This window comes from Pyxicephalus adspersus, chromosome 11, assembly GCF_032062135.1.
Source record: "Pyxicephalus adspersus chromosome 11, UCB_Pads_2.0, whole genome shotgun sequence".
NCBI lineage: Eukaryota > Metazoa > Chordata > Amphibia > Anura > Pyxicephalidae > Pyxicephalus > Pyxicephalus adspersus.
In genome coordinates this window covers 47522927-47543278 of record NC_092868.1, presented here as the reverse complement: position 1 = coordinate 47543278, position 20352 = coordinate 47522927, and the positions used below count along the sequence as shown (strand labels likewise).

General features: G+C 39.9%; 1 protein-coding gene across 1 annotated transcript; it reads left to right on the top strand.

Moving 5' to 3' along the window:
* Window positions 1–17: 17 nt before the first annotated feature.
* On the top strand, window positions 18–18670 carry RCN2 (reticulocalbin 2). Its single transcript, XM_072425461.1, has 8 exons — window positions 18–123; window positions 8947–9113; window positions 10331–10436; window positions 12173–12369; window positions 12959–13072; window positions 14313–14409; window positions 15458–15600; window positions 16544–18670. Exons 1-8 carry the CDS (start codon window positions 114–116, stop codon window positions 16694–16696), a joined length of 987 nt encoding a protein of 328 aa, XP_072281562.1. The 5' UTR covers window positions 18–113; the 3' UTR covers window positions 16697–18670.
* The last annotated feature ends 1682 nt before the right edge of the window (window positions 18671–20352 follow it).

Here is a 20352-nt window from a genome sequence, read left to right as displayed (position 1 = left end):
ACGGCGCAGTGACGTCACGTTGTTGTAAGCCGAAGCGCCGTCGTGCGTCACTCGAGGTTGATGTGGGTCGGTGTTGGTGGGAGCGCTGAGGGGTGTAAGCCGGAGCTGTCATAATGGCTGACGGTAGGGAGACAAACCAACACCGCACTTTCTCCTCTATACAAAGCCATGATGAATGTACACAGTTTCATGCTGGGGAGCAAAAGTTAACTGGGTTCCCATAGAAAACTATATTTCGTGTTCTTGAGGCATGTTGATGGTTGCTATGGAAACGAGTAGTGTCATGGCCGCAGTTGTTTATATTTCTGGTCACAGGTATTGTGCTGCCATGTGTCCAGGCCCATGGTGTCTCACTGTGTGTTATCTCATAATTTGTCTGTATTGATCCATTACTGTGACATGATTTCCTTATATCACCCCTGTACATCTATTAAAGTATATCTGTACGCAGATCTTTATTTTGGATAGTGTAGGAAAGGTTTAAAGCGTACCTAAACTCAACATTTCCACCTTGCATAAAAAGGCGGACAACACTTATATGTAAAAGGAAAATGTTATTCATTTTCTAATTTTTTTTTAAGGGCAACACCCTTTAAAAATAAAAAAAGGGGTGCAGCACCTCTTCTCACAGTCTTGTTTGGTGATTAAGACTGAATGGGAGCGCAGAGCCGGGGGTACCTACGTCACGCATCCCGGGAGGCTCTGGGTGCTCCTTCTGCACATGTACGAGATGAGAGCATGCGCATGGGGCATTTTTTCTAATAAAGAGGAACTAAACTGAAAAGTGCTTAAAACAAAAAAAAATTCACTTACCTTCAATCCTGCAGGGCAGTCCGATCCATCTGGATGTGTCTTCCATCGGATCCTGGGTCATCCCGGCATCCCTCTCCCTCGTCTTCTGGGTTCTTCTTCCTACGTCACCCAAAGCAGACGCGAGATTGGGTGGCGTAGGTTGGAAAAAAAAACTTGCTAATCTCACTGCGCATGCGTGACTGTGTTGCACCTTTTAAACAATTTTTACTTTACAGAAAAGAGTTGTCTACCCTTTTATGTAAAGTGAAATTTCTGAGTTTAGGTACGCTTTAAGGGAAAGAGATACCGATTTTGCGCAAGTGCAGTAAGATCGGCTATTTTTTTCCCTCCTTTACAGCTGTCACCTGATTTCACACCTGCACAGTGTGAGATCGGGTGACGTGCCAGGAAGACAGGAAGAAGAAGGAAGTAAAGAAAAAAGATGGCGGTGCCTAGCTCTTCCTCAGCGTCATGACTAAGAGGAATTCCATGGCGATGTGGGACTGGATCAAGGAAAGGACAACCGCCATCGAGGGATCTGCAAGATTAAAGGTAAGTGTCATTTTTTTTTTGTTTTCAGTTTAGTTATGCTTTAACCTCCCTGATGGTAATCCTGAGTGTGGTTCAGGGTCAATATTCAGTGCCAAAAGCGCAGTTTTAAACTTCTACCTGGCATCTGCTCGCGAACCTTAGGCTGATGGGCGGGATCATTGGGCAGGTAGGCGGGAAATTTGAAATGAGTATCTTCAAATGTTTCACTTTCACATTTAAAAATACCCCATTATTCATACCACCAGGGAGGGTTAAACCCTTTGACTTTTTTGTGCTGTTGGGGGAATTTATGCTCACTTCCTGTCCCGGACTTGCAACAGAAATCTCCCAAAGTTGGGGCATTCCGTTCAGGGTATAGTTGTTGCCCCATCAGAAGATTTCCCCTCACCGCTTGTTCTAGTGACAAAAATGTGGGATTTTCTTTTATGATGACAGATGTCACCTGTACACATAAAAGGATGAATCTCCCTAATGGGGACGCAGCAATAAACACTTGGCACAGGGTATAACCTTTTACTACTTTAAAAAAAGCTTAGGTAAATATTACGTTTGAATTCCATGCAAATGGCTAAATACACAGATTACATAAATGAGATCTGCTTTATGTGCCAAGGATTTGTATGTTTGGCTAACCTGTTCACACAGCTTGCAGCACGGTTCTATCTGGCAGGGGAGTGATAGAATCTGCACAGTGATGATCACATCTCTCTGTTTGTATGCATGCAGGGATGTGATCCTTCTTTTTGCAGAATTGTTTACTTTGTTTGCAAGCTTCTTATATTGAACCATTGATTGCCCACCTAGTACAGATTCTGCCAAATCAACAAGTCCATAGCTAAAAGATTCAGGAAAGAATACTTAAGCTGCGTACACACTTGCAATTTTTGTCGTTGGAAAGGATCTTTCACAATCCTTTCCAACGACAAGGGGCTGCAAGATGCATGAACGATGCTGTACATACAGCACCGTTCTGCTCTATGGAGAGGGGAGGGGGGAGAGCTACGGAGCGGCACCCTGCTGCGCGCTCTCCCCTTCCCTTCCATTACGATCGGCTGTCGTCCATCGTCCGGCAGGTCGGTCGTCCGGACGATGGACGACACCGACTGTACACACGGAAGATTTTCGCCCGATAATTGGCCGATGCCGATTATCGGGCGATAAAAATCTGCCATGTGTACGTAGCTTTATTGTAGAAGGGACATCGTCTGTCAATAAACACCTGCCTTATCGTGGATTTCCATGAAGTCAGACTTTGAAATAAAATAGTGCTACTTTAGTGACAGACACAAGTGAATCCAGCTCTGTAATAATTTTTACATCATAATCATAAATCATAAATAAAAAACTGCAACCATGCAGGTCCTTTATTGCAGAAGAGACAGGCTGTAATATAATAAGCTTACTAGCCGTATCGCATTTTCATATCCTTAGCTCCATCGTGTGTGTCGTCATCTTCTTCACCTTCTCTGTTTCGGCCGGGTGTAAAGAGGATAATTCAATCCCAGCAGTCTCTGGGATGCTGACATACCCAGCAGCCTACAATGAGCTGTACATGCTCAGTGTACTACGAAAAGATTGTAAGCAGGTGGTATTCTTGCAAAAGGGAGGGACAGTGTCCCTTCTGCAATAAAACAAATGCACCTGTCTATTCGCTATCTTCTTTTTGTAGTACTGAGCATGTGCAGCCTTTTGTAGAACGCATATGTAGAACAGGTATGTCAGCATCCCTGGGATTGCTGCGATTGAATTATCTCCTGCACTCCTAGCCAATCAAGAGCAACAGGTGAAGAAAAGGGCGCCCACGAAGGAGCATAGACAGGTGAGTATAAATAAAAAATTGCGCTCATGCAGGGAAGCTGTATTGCAGAAGACACGGCCTGTCCATTCTGTAGTGAGGGACCTGCTTGGTTGCAGGTTTTACTTTGATGATGTAATAATTATTACAGAGCTGGATTCTCTTGTGTCGTTTATATCTGCCTTAAAGTAGAACTACTTTCTTTCAAAATCTTACTTTGGAAAAATCCACGATAAGGCAGATGTTTATAGACAGGCAATGTCCCTTCTGCAAAAAGTATTCTTACCTTCCTGATCTTGGCTCCGCTGTCAAATTTTGCTGAGTGCATGCACAGCTCAACATTAATTACCAGGAAAACTCTGCATTCCCGGCTTTTCTTGCACGTGCCGAGAATGAATGTACTTCCGTGTGTCTGCGCTGGGGTTTACATCATCCCAGCTCGGCAAATCGAGATGGCCAAAGAATGTCTCAGGGAAGATGGAGAGGACCTGCGATGGGACAGAGAGGTGAGTATAGCTACCTTAGGTTCTATACCTTTCAGTTCTAGCAACTGTACTTTATGGATCAAAATCATCTTTTTTATTTTAGCTATAGGCATGTTGATTTGACCCTAACGTTGGTATTATAATAAATAAATATTCAGTGTTTTTATTTTGGACAAAGTGTAAAAATATTTTTGTATGCAAAACAAAAGGAAAGTGTTTAGTTTTTAAAATTTAAATAAGGGGGAAATCGTGGCTTCCCGGGATACTTGCATCACATTTGCCAGCAGGCTGTGGGCTGCTCTTTCTGTGCATTCCTGAGATTGGCACTGCATGGTGGAGTTGGCACTTTTGTTTTACATTTGGAGGAAGACACATCAACGAATCTGGCATCTGCACAGTGGTTGACATGAGGAAGGACCAGGAAGATGGAAGAATGAAGATGGCGGTGCTTGGTGGAATGACGAGCCCCAAAATGGGAGTAAAAGCAAGACAGCTTGTGATTTGCTAGGCTCGATTTGTGGATGGATCCAGGGCTTTTCACTAGTGAGTTTTTTTCTTTTCAGTGTAAGTTACCATTTTAGGCAACTCTGCTACTAGCTGGGAGACGTCAGAGCAGTATCACCCTCTAAAAGAACATGGTACATGCTTTCCTTGCCATCCGGCTTTTGCAGAACTAAAGCCACTTCTGCTGAATGACGATTCATTGTGTCTCGGGGGTTCCAGGTTTGCTACTGCACACTATGGTTGTCCCTGCTCTTTCCCGTTAAGTCCAGTGCAGATACTTCATTCTCATTATTTGCATTATTTGATGATAAAACTTTCCGAAGACCGTAGGAGCAAACAAGCGCAGTTTGTTTTCTGGAGATGGTAGGATTCCTCTGTCTTCCATAGAAAACAACATTGATCATTAGTGAATTGTTAATAACTACCCTGGCAGGAGAGATCACTTGGCCCCTAGAGCAGTGTCTCTTGACCTTTTTAACACGGAGAAACCCTTGAAAAAACTTTCAGGTCTTCAGGGAACCCCTTCTATAATTTACTATAGATACAGCTCACAGTATACTAGTGTGGTGGTCAATGGGAAAAATTCCTCTTACATTGCTGCCCCTGCCAAAAATATAATTGGTGTCACCTAAACTGCACTGAGAGGCACAGATTGCTAAAGGAACCCCTAGCAACCTCTGGCGGAACCCTGGTTAATGAACATTGTGCTAGTGAGTAAAATTTAATTTTACTTTGCAAAAGACTGGCCATTTCATTTGTTTTTGAGTAGGGGAAAAACCCTTTTAGTTTTTGTTCTTCCTTTATCACTCCTCTTGGCAGATTTCCCTTCACCTCCTGTTCCAGATGCAGAACAATTGGAGGTTAAAAGGAAATCTCATTACAATGAAGGAAGTTCTGTTCTTAATTAACACAACAGTTGACCCGATTGGCGTGTTCAATCGCCAGTGCTTTCTGTGCTAGTGACTTTAGTCACCAGGACAAATTAAGGAGGTGAATTATATCTTACAATGCTAAGCACCAGCTATAGAACTGAATGGAATGAATAGTGTAGCTGGGACATGTTCAAACAGAGCCTTGCTCTGCATAATATTTATTATCCCCTAGTAACCTCTGGAGAAACCCTGGCATTCCATGGAACCCTGGTTGAGAATACCAGTATAGTGTCATCTACACACTCGCAGAACCATGCTCCAACCCCCTTCTCCTAGATTATAAGCTCTTCGGGTCAGGGTCTTCTCCACCTCCTGTGTCACTGTCTGTATCTGTCTGTCATTTGAAACCTTTAATGTTCAGCGCTGTGTAATATGTTGGTGCTATATAAATGCTGTTTAATAATAACCATGTGACAATGTGAGTTCCATGACCTATATGGCTCATAGTTCAAGGAGCATGTGTTAAAAAACACTGTTGTAGACAAACAATGGTATTTGAGATTGTGCAGACAGTATGGTCTTCTATCAATTTATTCTCCCTGTCCTGCTCATACTTCATGTCGCTTGAGACTTTGCCTTGGGGTCATACTTTTGACTCTTTTAATTTCAATAGTTGGTATGCGGAAGATGTCTTTCTTCACTTTTGTTTTTCTTTCATTGACCACTTAGTTTTTACTTTTTGCCAATTTTGTTTCTGTATTTAATAAGTAACTCTATAATGTTTGAACCTGAAGCATTCTGTAATAGTTTTGTTCTGAATGGGACTAATTATAGAATGAAATATATACTGTACAAATACACTACTTTTAAAGAAAAAAAAAACACTGTCAGGAATGAACTGCAGCACTCTGATATAAAATCACTGCTGGAATTTACTAGAATTTCCACATGGCCACTATGGACTTGCATTTGACACACTTTGTCATTGGAATCAACATGAATGGTGCTGTCAGGAGTCTAATATTACCAGGCACTTGATAAGTCCTAAAGCAACCATGTCTGCTACTTACAAACGTTGTTCCTTTTTATAGAAGAGTTGTGATGATATTCTCCTCTGTGGCCCAAGTTTTCAGTTTTCACTCCATTTCAGTACTACCTCCAGCAACGTGCAACAAATCTGAGAATTTTTGATGCCCAAATCCTCCACAGCATTCCTTTTTTCGTTCTTCTGGTCCCCACATGACTACTGGAAGAGGCAATGAGGTAGAGAAAAAACATGTAGCGTGTCTGGAGACACAGACATCATGCACTTCCGGAATTGATGACTCCAAAGACTTTGTAGCAATGGACCAGAGGGTAGGACTTCTATTTCCTAATGTCTAAGCAACCTGACAGTTACTTTCATAGTATCTGTAGCTTTATATCTACAATTGATAATCTCTAAGTGACCTGCAAAACAATGCAGTAAGTCTACAATCCTGTAATTTTTTGCTGTATTGGCTAGTAACGTAGTCCATCAAAGTGATGGCCAGTGGAATGTGGAGAAGTGCAGCTGCAAGCTTTAACACTATCTGCAACTGTTGGCGCTTTGCTTGTCTGAAGGACTTGAATTTGGCTATAATGGCAAAGCCTCTGCAGGTGTGTGAATTGTACAACTGCAGCAGTTTTTTTAATACCAAACTCCAAGGATTTGACTTTATATGGAGTACCGTATTTTTCGGACCATAAGACGCACTTTTTTTCCCCCTAAAGTGGGGGGAAAATCAGGGTGCGTCTTATGGTCCGAATGCATATTTTTTTACTTCCCTGTACCCCCGCCGGTCCCCGCAGCCAGTGTCCTCTTCCTGTGTCCCAGCGTGCGGCACTTGTGCCCGCCCACGAAGGCGGCGCCGATTGGTTTGATGAATGCCGATCGGCGCCGCCTTCATGGGCGGGCACAAGTGCCGCACGCTGGATCTCAGGGGAAATCAAATGAATTTTTTTTTTCTTGTTTTCCCGTGCGGAAAACCTGGTGCGTCTTATAGTCCGGAGCGTCTAATGGTCCGAAAAATACGGTATATTGTCTAAGAATAATGAAAATGGATCTATGCCAAACACCATGACATGAGGACATTCCCATATTAAAACATTTCTGTGGGATAGTCATAAACCCTTTCATTCACTTAGCCTTGGGTCATACAAGTCTGTTTTGTAAATATCTGATTGTTTCCAACAAAATACGCATTGACTGGATCTAGAACAACTCTGGAGCATTTACAGGAAAGAGGAAGACGTCCTGGGAAGAAATCAAACAAACAGATTTTCATTTTCAAACTGTGAGGAACAAGCACACATGCTTAAAGCATGCACTTTGAAAGTTATACAGTATTTGTTCCTAGTGGTAAACAATCATTTTGTACCATCTATTCACTTTCAGTTCTTCACTATACCATGCGTCATTGTTGATCTCACCCTTTCATTCATCCCTTCACTTTCCCTTTCTGTTATAGGAAAACGGTACGTTTCCCACAAAGCAGATGGATTTTTGAATAAGGTTCTTTTTACACAAGAGTGGATTCCTTCAGCATCATGAAGCATGATGAATGAGGGAGTTCAGCAGCAGAGATCCTTGAGTTGCATTCATGTGTGTTTAGTAAACCTTTCCATGCATGTCTAAGTGTTACTATGCATTTCATACAGGCTAAGGACAAGAATGCTTGTAAATTGGTCCATGAACAGAGCAGGTGAAGTCACTCAGGCTACATACACATATTCAATAATTGTCTTTGGAAAGGATCTTTAACGATCCAGCGACAAAAGACTGAATGAGCGGTGCTACATACAGCACAGTTTTGCTCTATGGAGGGAGGGGGGATTGACAGAGCACCACCCCGCTGCGCTCTCTCCTCTTCACTTGCATTAAAATCGACGAATCCATAAACGATATTCAGCGAGCGCTGTACACACGCCAGATTCTTGTCCCATACCAGTCCTGAAGTGAGAATCATCCCTGAGGCGTGTACGTAGCCTAAGAATTTACAGCACACTGTCTCATAAAGTACAGCACATCAAGCAGCTGAGTTTATATCTGAAGTGAAAAATTGTGAACTGGGCAACCTGCAAATTGTTTTACCAGGTAAAGCTTCTGTTCAGCAAATCTTATAATAGACATATCCTTAATATACAGTACAGCAAAGCACATGACACGTGTGTTTCCAGGTTCAGCATTGAAAATGTGTCCAGTCTGAATGAAGCTCACATTATCACGTTTGAATCATGGTTCTGTGAGAGTAGATGACACAGTATACCAGTGTTTCTCAACCAGGGTTCTATAGAATGCTGAGGTTTCTCCTGAGATTGTTAGGGGTTCCTTGAGCAGTTTGTGCCTCTCAGGTCAGTTTAACTGACAGCAATGACAATTTGGCTATCTGTAACGGTGACATTCTTCCCAATAGCCAGCAGAGTTGGAGGCATTCTTCTCACTGACCACCATATTAATATACCCTGAGCTGTGGATATTGTATTGTATGGCTAAAAGTTATTTAAACAGTTCCGTCATGTTAAAAAGGTTGAGATACACTGCAGTTTACTGTACATTGATACAGGAACTAGAGTAGTCATGCTCGGATCTATGAATATTGGAAGACATATGCATAAAATTGGTTGAACTGAATTTCTCCAAAGGGGTTCCAACCATTCCATACTCTTTCTAAAACCAGAAAAAAAAACCCATTACACTATGTGCAGATTATTGTTCAGTCAAAAAGGCTGAATTTCAGAGCCAGATAAGCCATTGTTGATTCACTGACTGGGTGAATCAGTACACACATATTTGCGTAATTCACCTGCAAAGTTCCTGAATGCTGCCTTACCAAAAAATGAATAATCTGTCCAGTAATCTGTATTGGAAACAGTCCAGTTACATAAATGAACCACATGGTAATGAGAATATTGTTCTTTTTTTCAGTGATTCCATCCAGAATGATGATGAATGTATTGGTGGTCTTTATATCCCTGAGCTTGACTCTTAGCACATCACATCTGCATGGGTCATCCCGTCATCCTAGCGATGACCATTATGTAAATGGGGAGCACAACACTGACTACGACAAGAAGATGTTCCTCGGAGGAGAGGTACAGTGAACAAAAAAAAAAGAGGTGCTTGTGTTTTTTTTGTATAATTTTCAAAATTGCATTTTGATTAGATATATTCACCTAAATTTGTGGACTTCAAATTCAGGACGGAGATAACACTTTTACCAGTGTATAAGCTTCTGACATTGTTCTTTAGAAACTGCAGCAAGTCAAAGAGTCATCCCACATCAGAGCAAAGGGCTCTGGAGAGGAGTAATGAGACAGACTGCTGTAATGTTTGCAGGAAGCCATGCAGAGAACTCCTCTTGTCTACCCTACCAGACTTGCTGTCTGCAATGCAAAGAGAAGCACAGAGACTCTAATATCTAATGCTAATATCTGCATCAAATGGGTCTCAATATATGTAATGAAAGCTGAATGATTTGATTTAGGATTGTTATTAGCGTGTCAATACGGGGGGACAAGAAGGACCAGGAAAGGCAAAATATATAAACTTCTTTTTCTGGTTTGAACCAGACCAATGATGACTTCAGCACTATTGGCCAACTAATTTACCATAGGTATCACACGAGTGTTACTTCCACATTAGATGTGCTGGCAATACAAATCCCTATACTGCATCCGACATATGCTATTGTTCTGCTTTAAAGGATTCCAACAGCCCCTAAAAAATGTTTTGCACATTTTTTATATCGTTTTGCAAGATCCATTATTAAAAAGAAAAAAGAAAAGGTAAACAGAGAAAAAGAATGTAATGTGCAAAAAAGAGAGCACCTGGGTAAGGAAAACAGATTTCAGATGAGGAACACTAAGAGACAGCACAATAATTCCCATAAAGCCACACGCTGAACACCAGGGCTTTGTATTTATATATGCTGCATACAAAATACATTCATTTTGTTTTAATAAATGCTTGTATGAATGATGAATAATGATGTATAACAAATTCTGAGTATTATGTTGTTGAAATATAAAAACAAACATAATATTACATAACAGTGTGGCATATTACTTTTTATTGTTCTCCTCAGTTTAGTGTTGATGAACTTTACAAAACAACTAAAACAAATATCTTTGTCTTTAAGTAACAAATGCAAAGTGTGGAAATGAAAAGTGGAATCTAATTGGATTTGTTAGATATGCACGGACACTTCCTTTTCTGTTTGTTTCTGCAAGATACCAGGGTACACTGGATTTGTTTGGAATTAATTTTGTGGCCATCTAACCCAATATTGCATTGTTTGTACTTCTCCAAGGAAGAAGCAGAAGAGTTTTCTGACCTGAGCCCAGAAGAACAGTTTAAAAGGTTGAAATCAATCATTAAAAAAATAGATACTAATGCGGATGGATACCTTACAGAAGGTATGTAAGACAAAGCTGGATAAATTGAGTATATATTGATAGGGACGTCATTCATAACTGGAAGGACTTTCTTTAGCCCAGTTTTTTAACATAACAGTAGGACAAAGTAAGGGTTACTTTGTGTTTCTGGGGAGAGGGGAGCTAAGTGAACCTTTTTCTTTAGGCGATAGAAGGTAAGATATGGCTTTATATAAAATGAACCTGTAAGGATTTGATAACCACCAAAAATAACTGTTGCTAAAACACTTTTAGGTACCTGTAAGTACATATATTAAAGGGTAACAATGCATTTGTAATGTTTAAGCTCAGCAGGTTCTGCTCACCCTTCCCATCTTTACATGTTCCTCTACATAGCTTAGATTGTTGTATCTTCTACCATGCACCATGACCACACCATGATCTTCTATGAACAACCTGGCTGGTGCAACTGAACCAGCATTCAGGGTTTGCAGGTAGGTTCTTGAGCAACTAAAACTGATTTGTTGCTTGATGGAAACTACATACCGGTAGCTGCAGCACCAATGTAATTTGGCATAGCCAGTGGTGTTGGATCAATGGAACTTCATTGCCTATTTATGGTAAATTCAACAGGATTAGTGGTCTACCAGATAACACCCTGTGCATACCTCAACAGTGCCCCCTGTTTCTTCTTTCTCTGCCCTGCAAAATACAAAGTACTTCCTGGTATAGGTGACCATGTGACCTCTTGGCATCAACATTTGTTAGGCTGTGTTCACACTGGCCATAAGGTTGTGGTGCATTTACCGCTTTCTCATGCCAGGGAAGCTGCTGGTTCTTTAAGGCCTAGCACTGTAGTGAAAGTGAAGAAGCAGATGGCAAAGTACCAGCTGCCAGGAGCCATATGGGATCTAATTTTGCCAGCAGGTCTGAACTTGACCCTCTATAGCAAATAGGCAAGGTAACCTGGGCTCTCCAAGACTTGTTTTGGTAACGTTTTGTCTGTTAATGTATTAAAACAGATATACATATTAAGAAAAATTGATTTGTATTATTTAATTTAACATATATTATTATTACACTAATGGTTTTGTCCTTTTAATATTATTGCCCTATAATCTCAACCTGAAGGCAGGTGTGTGTTTCTCATTTATCTACATTACAACTGATACAACATTACAACTGATAATATGTGTGTAGGACTTGCCATATATCCCCTGATGCAGCCTATGTGATTGGTTTGCCACTTTTTCTAAAAGCTTGCAAAGATTTGCAGACATCCACTGCAAAAGAAGCGTTATATTTAGGGTACAGTTTGACATTCAAAAATCTGGCAACCTTTGGGCCTGAGGTGCGCTGGATTTTCGAAAATTCTGTAATATTGAAAGTTTTACTCCACACACAGGCAGCCTTCCTCTCGCAGCCCCGCGGACATTTGGCACAGTTCCAGGAGCAGGCAGCAGGGACGTCTCAACGAGTATTTAGTTTAGCAAGCAAGACCTAACAGCTGTTTCTGCAGAACAGCGCCATCAAAACATAAGTGGCCAAATAGTGTACTGCAGTGCCTGTATTGAAAATGCGATCCGAAATTATTGCCAGAAAACTGAATTGGATTATCGATGGCCGGATTTTCGATTGTCAACTGTTCTCTAAATATTTATTCACATGCAAATAGATGTGAATGCCATGGCTACATTTCTTCTTTTTATTTAATTACAAGCCTGAATTGACAAATTCTGTTTTAATCGTTGGAATATTTTATGGTTATGAACTTGCAGAGGAACTTAGTTTGTGGATCCAGAAGTCCTTCAAGCACTATGTATTGGAAGACACCAAAGAGCAGTTTGCAGAAGTTGACCAAAATGATGATGGCATTATCACCTGGGAGGAATACAACATACATATGTATGATCGTATCATTGACTATTCTGAAGACACCGTGTTAGAGGATGATGAGGAGGAATCTTTCCGTCTGGTGAGTTACTTATCATGTTTATGCATCTTTGCTGGAAATGAACCTTGAATTGATAGGACTGTGCTGTATGGGGTTGATATATTGACAGTGCAGCTTTCACTAAATGCATGATTAATTTGTTTTATTTTCGCTCTTTTGTGCATGCTTGCTTACTTAAAATGTTGCTTTCTAAATAGCTGTTTCTTAAATGCCCATCATTTTCCTTTCTGGTTTCTCAAGAAAATATTATAGCCTCTTCTTCTGCCACATTCTTTTGTTGATATACATTACACCCCAGAAGGCTGTGGGACTTCAAGAGCTGAAATCTTGTAAGATTCTGTGTCTGGTAGAGAGTTCGATGACAATCCGTAAACGGTGCAAGTGGCAGCTAGATCTCATTCTGCACATGTGCAAGGTCTAGCAGTGTGTCACCAATGGGTTGGCCGTGACAGACAATTCAGAATTCAAGGTGGTCAATATATTTGCTGTATCACAGTAAATGTTTCAGGTAGAAAATCCTCTGAAATGTTATGCCACTGTCTCATCTGTGTGCTGTATTATGTGTGGTAATATTTGCTGGGAAATATTTAAAAAACTGTCTTTCTGAAAGATTCATTTAAGGGACAAGAAAAAATTTGAGCGTGCAGACAGCGACAATTTTCCTGGATTGAATCTGAGAGAATTTACAGACTTTGAGCATCCTGAAGAAACAGATCACATGTTGGTAAGAACACATAAATGCTATTGGAGCTTATTCACATTAGCAGGTTGTAATAACCCATTTGTCATTTTATTGATACAGTGTAAATGACTTGCACGTGCTGTATGCTGCACTTTCAAAAAGCATACATTCTATTTTTCTTTACGGCTTGATGCATTGAGCTGCTCATTTATGTGAATAGGCTGCCCAACACAAACAATGGCTGTAAATAGCATCACACAGCCTGACTTTGTAGTCTCGCTTCCATGTTGCATTACATATTTACGGTTTTGCTCCAGGGTACGTGTTTTCAACTTTTTATCCCAGGGAATCCCTTCAAATTATTTTGAGGTCTTAGTTAACCCCTCCTAAAACCAATCGGTGGGGGAAAATGCTTATTACATTAGTGGTCATTAGAGATCATTTTATCTTTTTCCTGGATCTGGAAAATGTCAGAACTATGCAGGCACAAGCAAATGGTAGGTCAATCATCCACAGCTCGATGAACCCCAGGGTTCCACGGAACCTGGTTAGGAGTGACTGCTGTAGGGCAGTGGTCGCCAAAGGGTGGCCCGCGAGAAAATTTTGGTGTTCCGCAGCTCTGGCTGTTGCACCCACCAAAGCAGGGTCAGGAGAAGGACCCCGCTGGAGGGACGCACTGGCCAGAGCCGCAGACCACGTCCTCCGTACAGATCCCAGGCTCAGGGAAGTGGGCGGGTTGTGTCTCAGGCTTAGATCTGCGATGAGAGTGGGTGGGTTCTGGCATCATGATGTCACTAAAGGGGAAGTTTCTTCCCGTTTGAGTGACACCCGGCTCCCCTCGCATGCGCGGTCCGGAGATGGCAAATTTAGTGGTCCTCTGGTCTGAAAAGGTTGGCCACCTCTGCTGTAGGATAATGTGTTGAAATGTTGCTGCAATGTGAAAGGACAGCGATATAGAGTATAGCTCTGCATGTCTTATTCATAACACTAGCACCATCTTGTGGAGCAGTAAGGTGGTGGTGAATTGGGCTGTATATTATACATTATACAGAAGAGTACGGTTAACACACCAGTTTACCTTGCCAGCACTTGGGGGAAAATTGTAAAAAGATCCATTAAATACAAGAAGTTACTGTCACTCACTAAGGGTGGTATTAGGTGAATCCTTAATGGCTTTATCAGATACAGGGAATGACACAGCACGTGGTATGACAGTCTCGCTTGTAGTCATAGGGGATCCATCAGAAAAATATTATTTCAGAGAATATTATTTTAATTTTAGGAGTTTGTTATTGAAGGAGCTTTAGAGGAACATGACAAAGATGCGGATGGATTTGTTAGTCTAGAAGAATACCTCGGAGAATACTCTCAGGATCCAGGTATGAGAACAATAAATTATCACTACATTATTACTTGTCTAAGCCCGCACAAAGCAGTATTTTTTTTTTAATCCATGTCCCCATTTATTTTAAAATAAAAATTGGCTTTTGGTGCAATACTCACCTACTCCTTCGAGTTGCAATTCACAGATTTAAAGCCATCTGCCTTATCCCTGCAGAGATAAAATGATACTCCTCCTAACTCATTCCAATTCCTGTGAGCACATTGAGTAAAGGACATATCCCCTGGGAGTGTATCATCAAGCCAACTATGGCTCGCCGGAGAATATGGCAGAGAACAGAGTTGTCATCATTACATTAGCACCGTCCTCTTCATCATTCAGGAGGATCCACCACAGAAAAAAAAAAAAATCAAACATGCCACATGAAGAGAACGAAGACCCCTGGAAAAAGTATACAGCAATTTTACAACAAATAAGAAAGCTGGTTTTAAATAAAATGCACATTTTTACTAGGTATCCCTTTTATCTAGAGGTCTAGAAGGCTTCTTACAGATTTCCTCAACCTGATCATGTAGAGCAGTCTGTCCCAATCTAATAAAACTCAAAGGAACCCTTAATACAAATGTATTATCTAACACTCGCCATACATTAGCAAGATCAGAAAGTTCCCCTGTGTATTGGTAACAGATGGCCGCTTTTCGCTATTGGTTAGTGGAAGTAACTGTTCAGTGAGGGACCCCGTCATTTATGTCCAGTGAGAGGAATAATGCCCATTACATTGGAAGCCAGTTGGAAAAATGCATCATTTCAATAAGGGTAAGTAGTTAGAATGCCCATTTATAGTGGTGTTGAGTAGGTAGACTATCACCCTACTGATAGCTTAAAAGATAACAATTGTCATTGTTCTGCTAATTGGTGTTAGCCTAGGAACTAGCCAGCAATGTCACACAGGGTATCTGTTTTCAACTGTTCAAGAAACTCAGAACATCCATACTGGCTGTTAACAAGGGTTGGGAGTTCTAACAACAACCATTATAGTAATTGTGGCATTAATATCAATTTATTTTTTTTTTAATTTTCCAAAGATGCTACTCAGGACCCACAATGGGTAATTGTGGAAAGAGACCGCTTTGAGAATGATTATGACAAGGATGGTGATGGGAAACTCAACCCAACAGAACTTTTGTCTTGGATTGTTCCAAACACTGTTGGGGTGTCGCAGGAAGAGGTAATTTCTCCATGGGGTCATGTTAGTAGATTTTGTGATCAGAAATGTTTTATGCAAATCATTAACAATGTATCCATTTCACTTTTAGTCAGCACATTTTGATTGTCTAATATTTTTTTAGAAACAAAATGCAAATTCTCTGTTTGAATTGCACCTTTTTTCAACATCACCAAAAAGGTGGTAAAAGTTTTGAAATATAAAAATTCTTATGGACATGTATGTTAAGGCATAGGTATAGCTATTTTTCTTCATTTTAAATAAAGCAGGGAAGGGTTTAAATCCGTTTTCCCTCAATGTTTTATTGGGGAAATTTTCATTTGATTCCCGTTCTTTGAAACAGTAGGGGTATTCTTATGGAATAGTAAGGGTAATTACTTTTAAGGTGTTACTGGGACAAGTATCAATTTTTTATTGCTGGTCTCGAGGATGGCTGAAATTGTCCACAATTCTGCAGCACTTTAATAAGTATAAACTAACTGTTGACCCTGCCAGACTTTCACATCCTTGTTTCAGGTGACAATTATATGCAGATATTATAATGATCTCACCTTTGTATTATTACCACCATTGCACACATATTCCTGTTCTTTATAGAAATAAAATTGCCAGGGCACGATCTGTGCCCGAGCAGCTGGAAGCATGTAGGCTTGCCTGATAGTAGCACATGTCATGCCCCTGGTGGTGCCCACCATTGGCCATATAGAGCTGAGGAGAGGGATTTTGATAACATGACTTTTACTGAGTCCTATAGATGAGATACTTAGGATTTCTGTGCCCACCTCTATACCAAGACCAATGCATAATGGTTCATAACCCTTCCAGTAGATGGCCTTTTAGGTGAACCCTACATGTCTATCTGTTTATCACAGCAAAACCCAGGGGCTGTAGGGCAGGTCCCACTTTGCTGTCATTGCCAAGTTAAATGTTGCTCTCTGTTGTACAGGCCAGTCATCTGGTGGAATCCATCGATAAGGATGGAGATGGAAGACTGACAGAAGTTGAAATACTGCTGAGCCGGGACATCTTTCTAACCAGTGAAGCCACAGATTATGGACGGCAGCTTCAGGACGAGCATTTCTACCACGACGAGTTCTGACCAGCCAAAGCTGAACTGAATATTTTTCTATTTATAACACTTCTCGGAAGACTAAAAGACTACTTTGTGTAACTTAGTTGAAAGTGAAAGGTTAGCCCGTTATAGAAGAATCCTGTTATGTTTTATTAAGAGCTAAACCTAATAGTTTTTTTTTTAAGTCCTGGACCAAATTTTAGAGGAGCATATGGGTAATGTTACAAGTCAGTGTGTAAAAGATGGCTTCTAACATGACTGTACCTGTTGTAAAATGCTCACTCTCACTAATTTTGCTACATGTTAAACTTGGATCTAAGGTAAAATATGAAGTAGATATAAGACATTAGGACATGGCACACTTGTTTTTTTTTCCTTTCCTGATCCATTTTTAATTTTCTGTTTTAATCTTGAAACCAGTATATTTAATACTGCAACAGGTTATTCTTGTTTGCTGTATCCTTTCCATGTAAGCAGTAAAAAAAATATTATTTTTTATTTATATATCTTTTAATTTATGCAGAATTAAAACACAAAATAGGTATTGATGGTAGGTAAAAAAAAATAGTGTTACACAATTACATTTTTCAAATAAAGACCTCATAAAAACAGCCCTTCGGGATATTGCATTTTCGAAAGTAACAACGTTCCTATATGTTTGCACTTTATAGAATGGCTGTACACGTTTTTAGTTGTCATTTTCCCTGTACACGTTTTTAGTTGTCATTTTCCCTGTAGTCAACCCAGGGAACTAAATGGACCTCTGTACGATACTTGAAGTGATTATTGTGCACATTGTCCTTACCACATCGTTTAGCTGCAGGACTGTTTACATGCTGCTTCATGTTTCTGACGGCTTTTGGAGGGAACTGCTACACTTTCCAATCTTGTTCCCTATAGCGGTGGCTGATGGTTGGTGTTTGTAACAGCATACAAATGTGTATTTGGATTCACATAGTATTACCTATTGTTTTACTGGCCTTTGATAAAGTTTACAAAATGGGTTACTCATTTTAAACTGTGTTTTTGCTGGATTTTCTGCAGTGTCATTGATATTCATGTTTATCCCAATATACTGTATGGTCATCAGACCATCACACTTAGATTAGCTTGTCAGATCTCCAAAAACCACAGGTAATATTAAAAAAGTTTGTTTCTATTTGGTCCTATTTTTTGGGAAAACTTTCTGCAACATTTTGTTAGTGTTTCTATATAATATATATGATCTAAAATACCAATTTCTAGGTAATTTCAGTACCTGACCTCACAATGGCTGTTGACAACCTAGTTGTCAACAGCCATTGTGAGGTCTTCCTAGTTGAGTAGCAGAACAGAAATTTCTATCTTCTCAATGATTCCCTGAGACCTGAAAATAAGGGTTCCTCCAAAGTTAGAAGATTAAAAAAAGACAGACCTGTTCACATATGTTTTAATGCAGAAAAATCCATTTCAAGTAGCTATCTCATTCTCTCCAATATGACTGTTTTTTAGCTATGTGCTCTAAATGGGAAGCTATTTGGCCTCATTCGCGTTACCATTTCCACTTCAGGGTAAATAAACACTTTGCAATACCACGTGTGTGATGTCATGGAGCATGGTGATGTGCTTTGCTATAGGAGAGATCATTATTTTGACTGATATTGAGCACATCTGCACTTTTTCTTCAAACTGCACCACACCGATGGTTTATATGGGAAATGTTGTGCTGGTAAGATTTGTTGGTGTGTATTTCAGCATGAATAAGTTCATTCAGTTTTCTGCATTGTGGCAAACCACAAAAAATGCAAATATTGCTGTAAGCCCCTGGAGTTCACCAAGGGTCCTTTTACGTCTCACCAGTTCACTGTGAAATGTTTAATGCACCTGGGCAACTTTCTGTTTCAATTTCTTTATTAATTTTGATTTTAATCATGCAAATAAACAAGCCAGCATAAAATGTGTCATTCAATATTCAATTTCCAACAAATCATAAATAAACAATATAATCTCTATACAACACAATCTTCAAGTTTGATTTTATATGTTTATCCCAACCTTTAGTATTTCTCAGTTTTTGATCTCAATCTTTTATTAAGATTATTATCTCAATACACAGTATACTGACAAATATTATCTACTGTGACCCTATACTTATTACAATACTCAAAACCATAAGAGGAGAAAAAGTATTAATACCTTTCACTCCATTACAACAAAATTATACAAACCCTACTTCTATTTGTGACCTGTGAATCCTTATCCAAATCTTATTTAAAATTGTGTACTTTATATAATATCCCCCTGTGATATATAGGGTGAGAGGAAGTAGCCTTCCATCCTTCATCTTTTGACAATTGTTCATTCCCTATTGTTTCAATCTACATTACTCCCTTAATCTTAACAATACAATAGGGGTTCACCTTTCTTAACCAATTCTTCTACTAACACTGTCTGTTTTTACTTTATTTAATTATCATTTACTTTCCCTACTTTTCTTTACCACTCAGTTAAGCGTGACATATATACCCAAATACTCTTAATATCGACAACCACTAAAACACAAAGACCAAGGAAAGGTGGGGGACGGGGCAGGCCGGCTAACACTCCCACATATGGAAAGGGAACGTGTTACAGCCTACATAGTTAATATTGTGACTATATGGTCAATATTGACCGATCCCAGACGTTATTCATATAATGCTCAATCCATGGTGACCATATTTTTTGAAATTTAGGAACCGAGGCAGTCAATATCGCTCTCATCTTTTCGTTCACCAATAACCTGGACATTTTTTTTTTTAACTTGTTGCACGTTGGGGGTTTTAGACCCACATGCTTTGGCCAAAACCATTTTAGCTGAAGTGAACAGATGTGTTATCAATTTAAATTGAACATTAGTACAAAACGATAGTTTCCAACACAAAAGTGCCTCTGCTATTTGATATACCTTTATCCAAAATTTTCTTATTTTAGGACACTCCAACCATATATGATAGAGAGTTCCTAGTTTATTACATCCTCTAAAAGCTTTACCCTCACAGGTCGGCTGGAATTTAGTAAGCCTAGATGGAACCATATACCATCTTAACATCAATTTATAGTTGGTTTCTACCGCTGAAGCATTAATGCTACTATGGGCCACTGCAGACCATATCTGATTCCAGTCTTCCTGTTGCAGTGACATACCCATATCTGCCCCCTATTTAGGTATATAGGATGGCATGGCCATACTTGTCTGAACTAAAGTATTATACAAAGCTGATAAAACTCCTTTTACCTTTACGTTCTGTACACACAGTTTCTCAAACCACGTCATATTATTAATTCCAACAGTTAATCTCAACCTAGTTTGTATAAAATGCCTGATCTGGAGATACCTAAAGAGTTCCTCCGGTGGAGCTTCATATTTTTCTCTAATCTCACTAAAAGATAAAATCCCTGCCATATTATTAAAATGACAAATTTTATCTAAGTCCTTTTCTACCCACCAAGAAAAATGCCTCGGTTCCTCCAGACCAGGAGGAAACAACGGGTTCCCATTTATAGAACTTACTGGGCTATGGCCAGACATAAGGCCCCCCATATATCTAATAGAGTCCCATATTTTTAATGAGTGTCTCAGTATTGGATTAGTGATATGGCGCCGTTGTACCTCTGTATCCAGAATAATGTATCTATTGAAATTTGTGCCACCAATGTTTTCT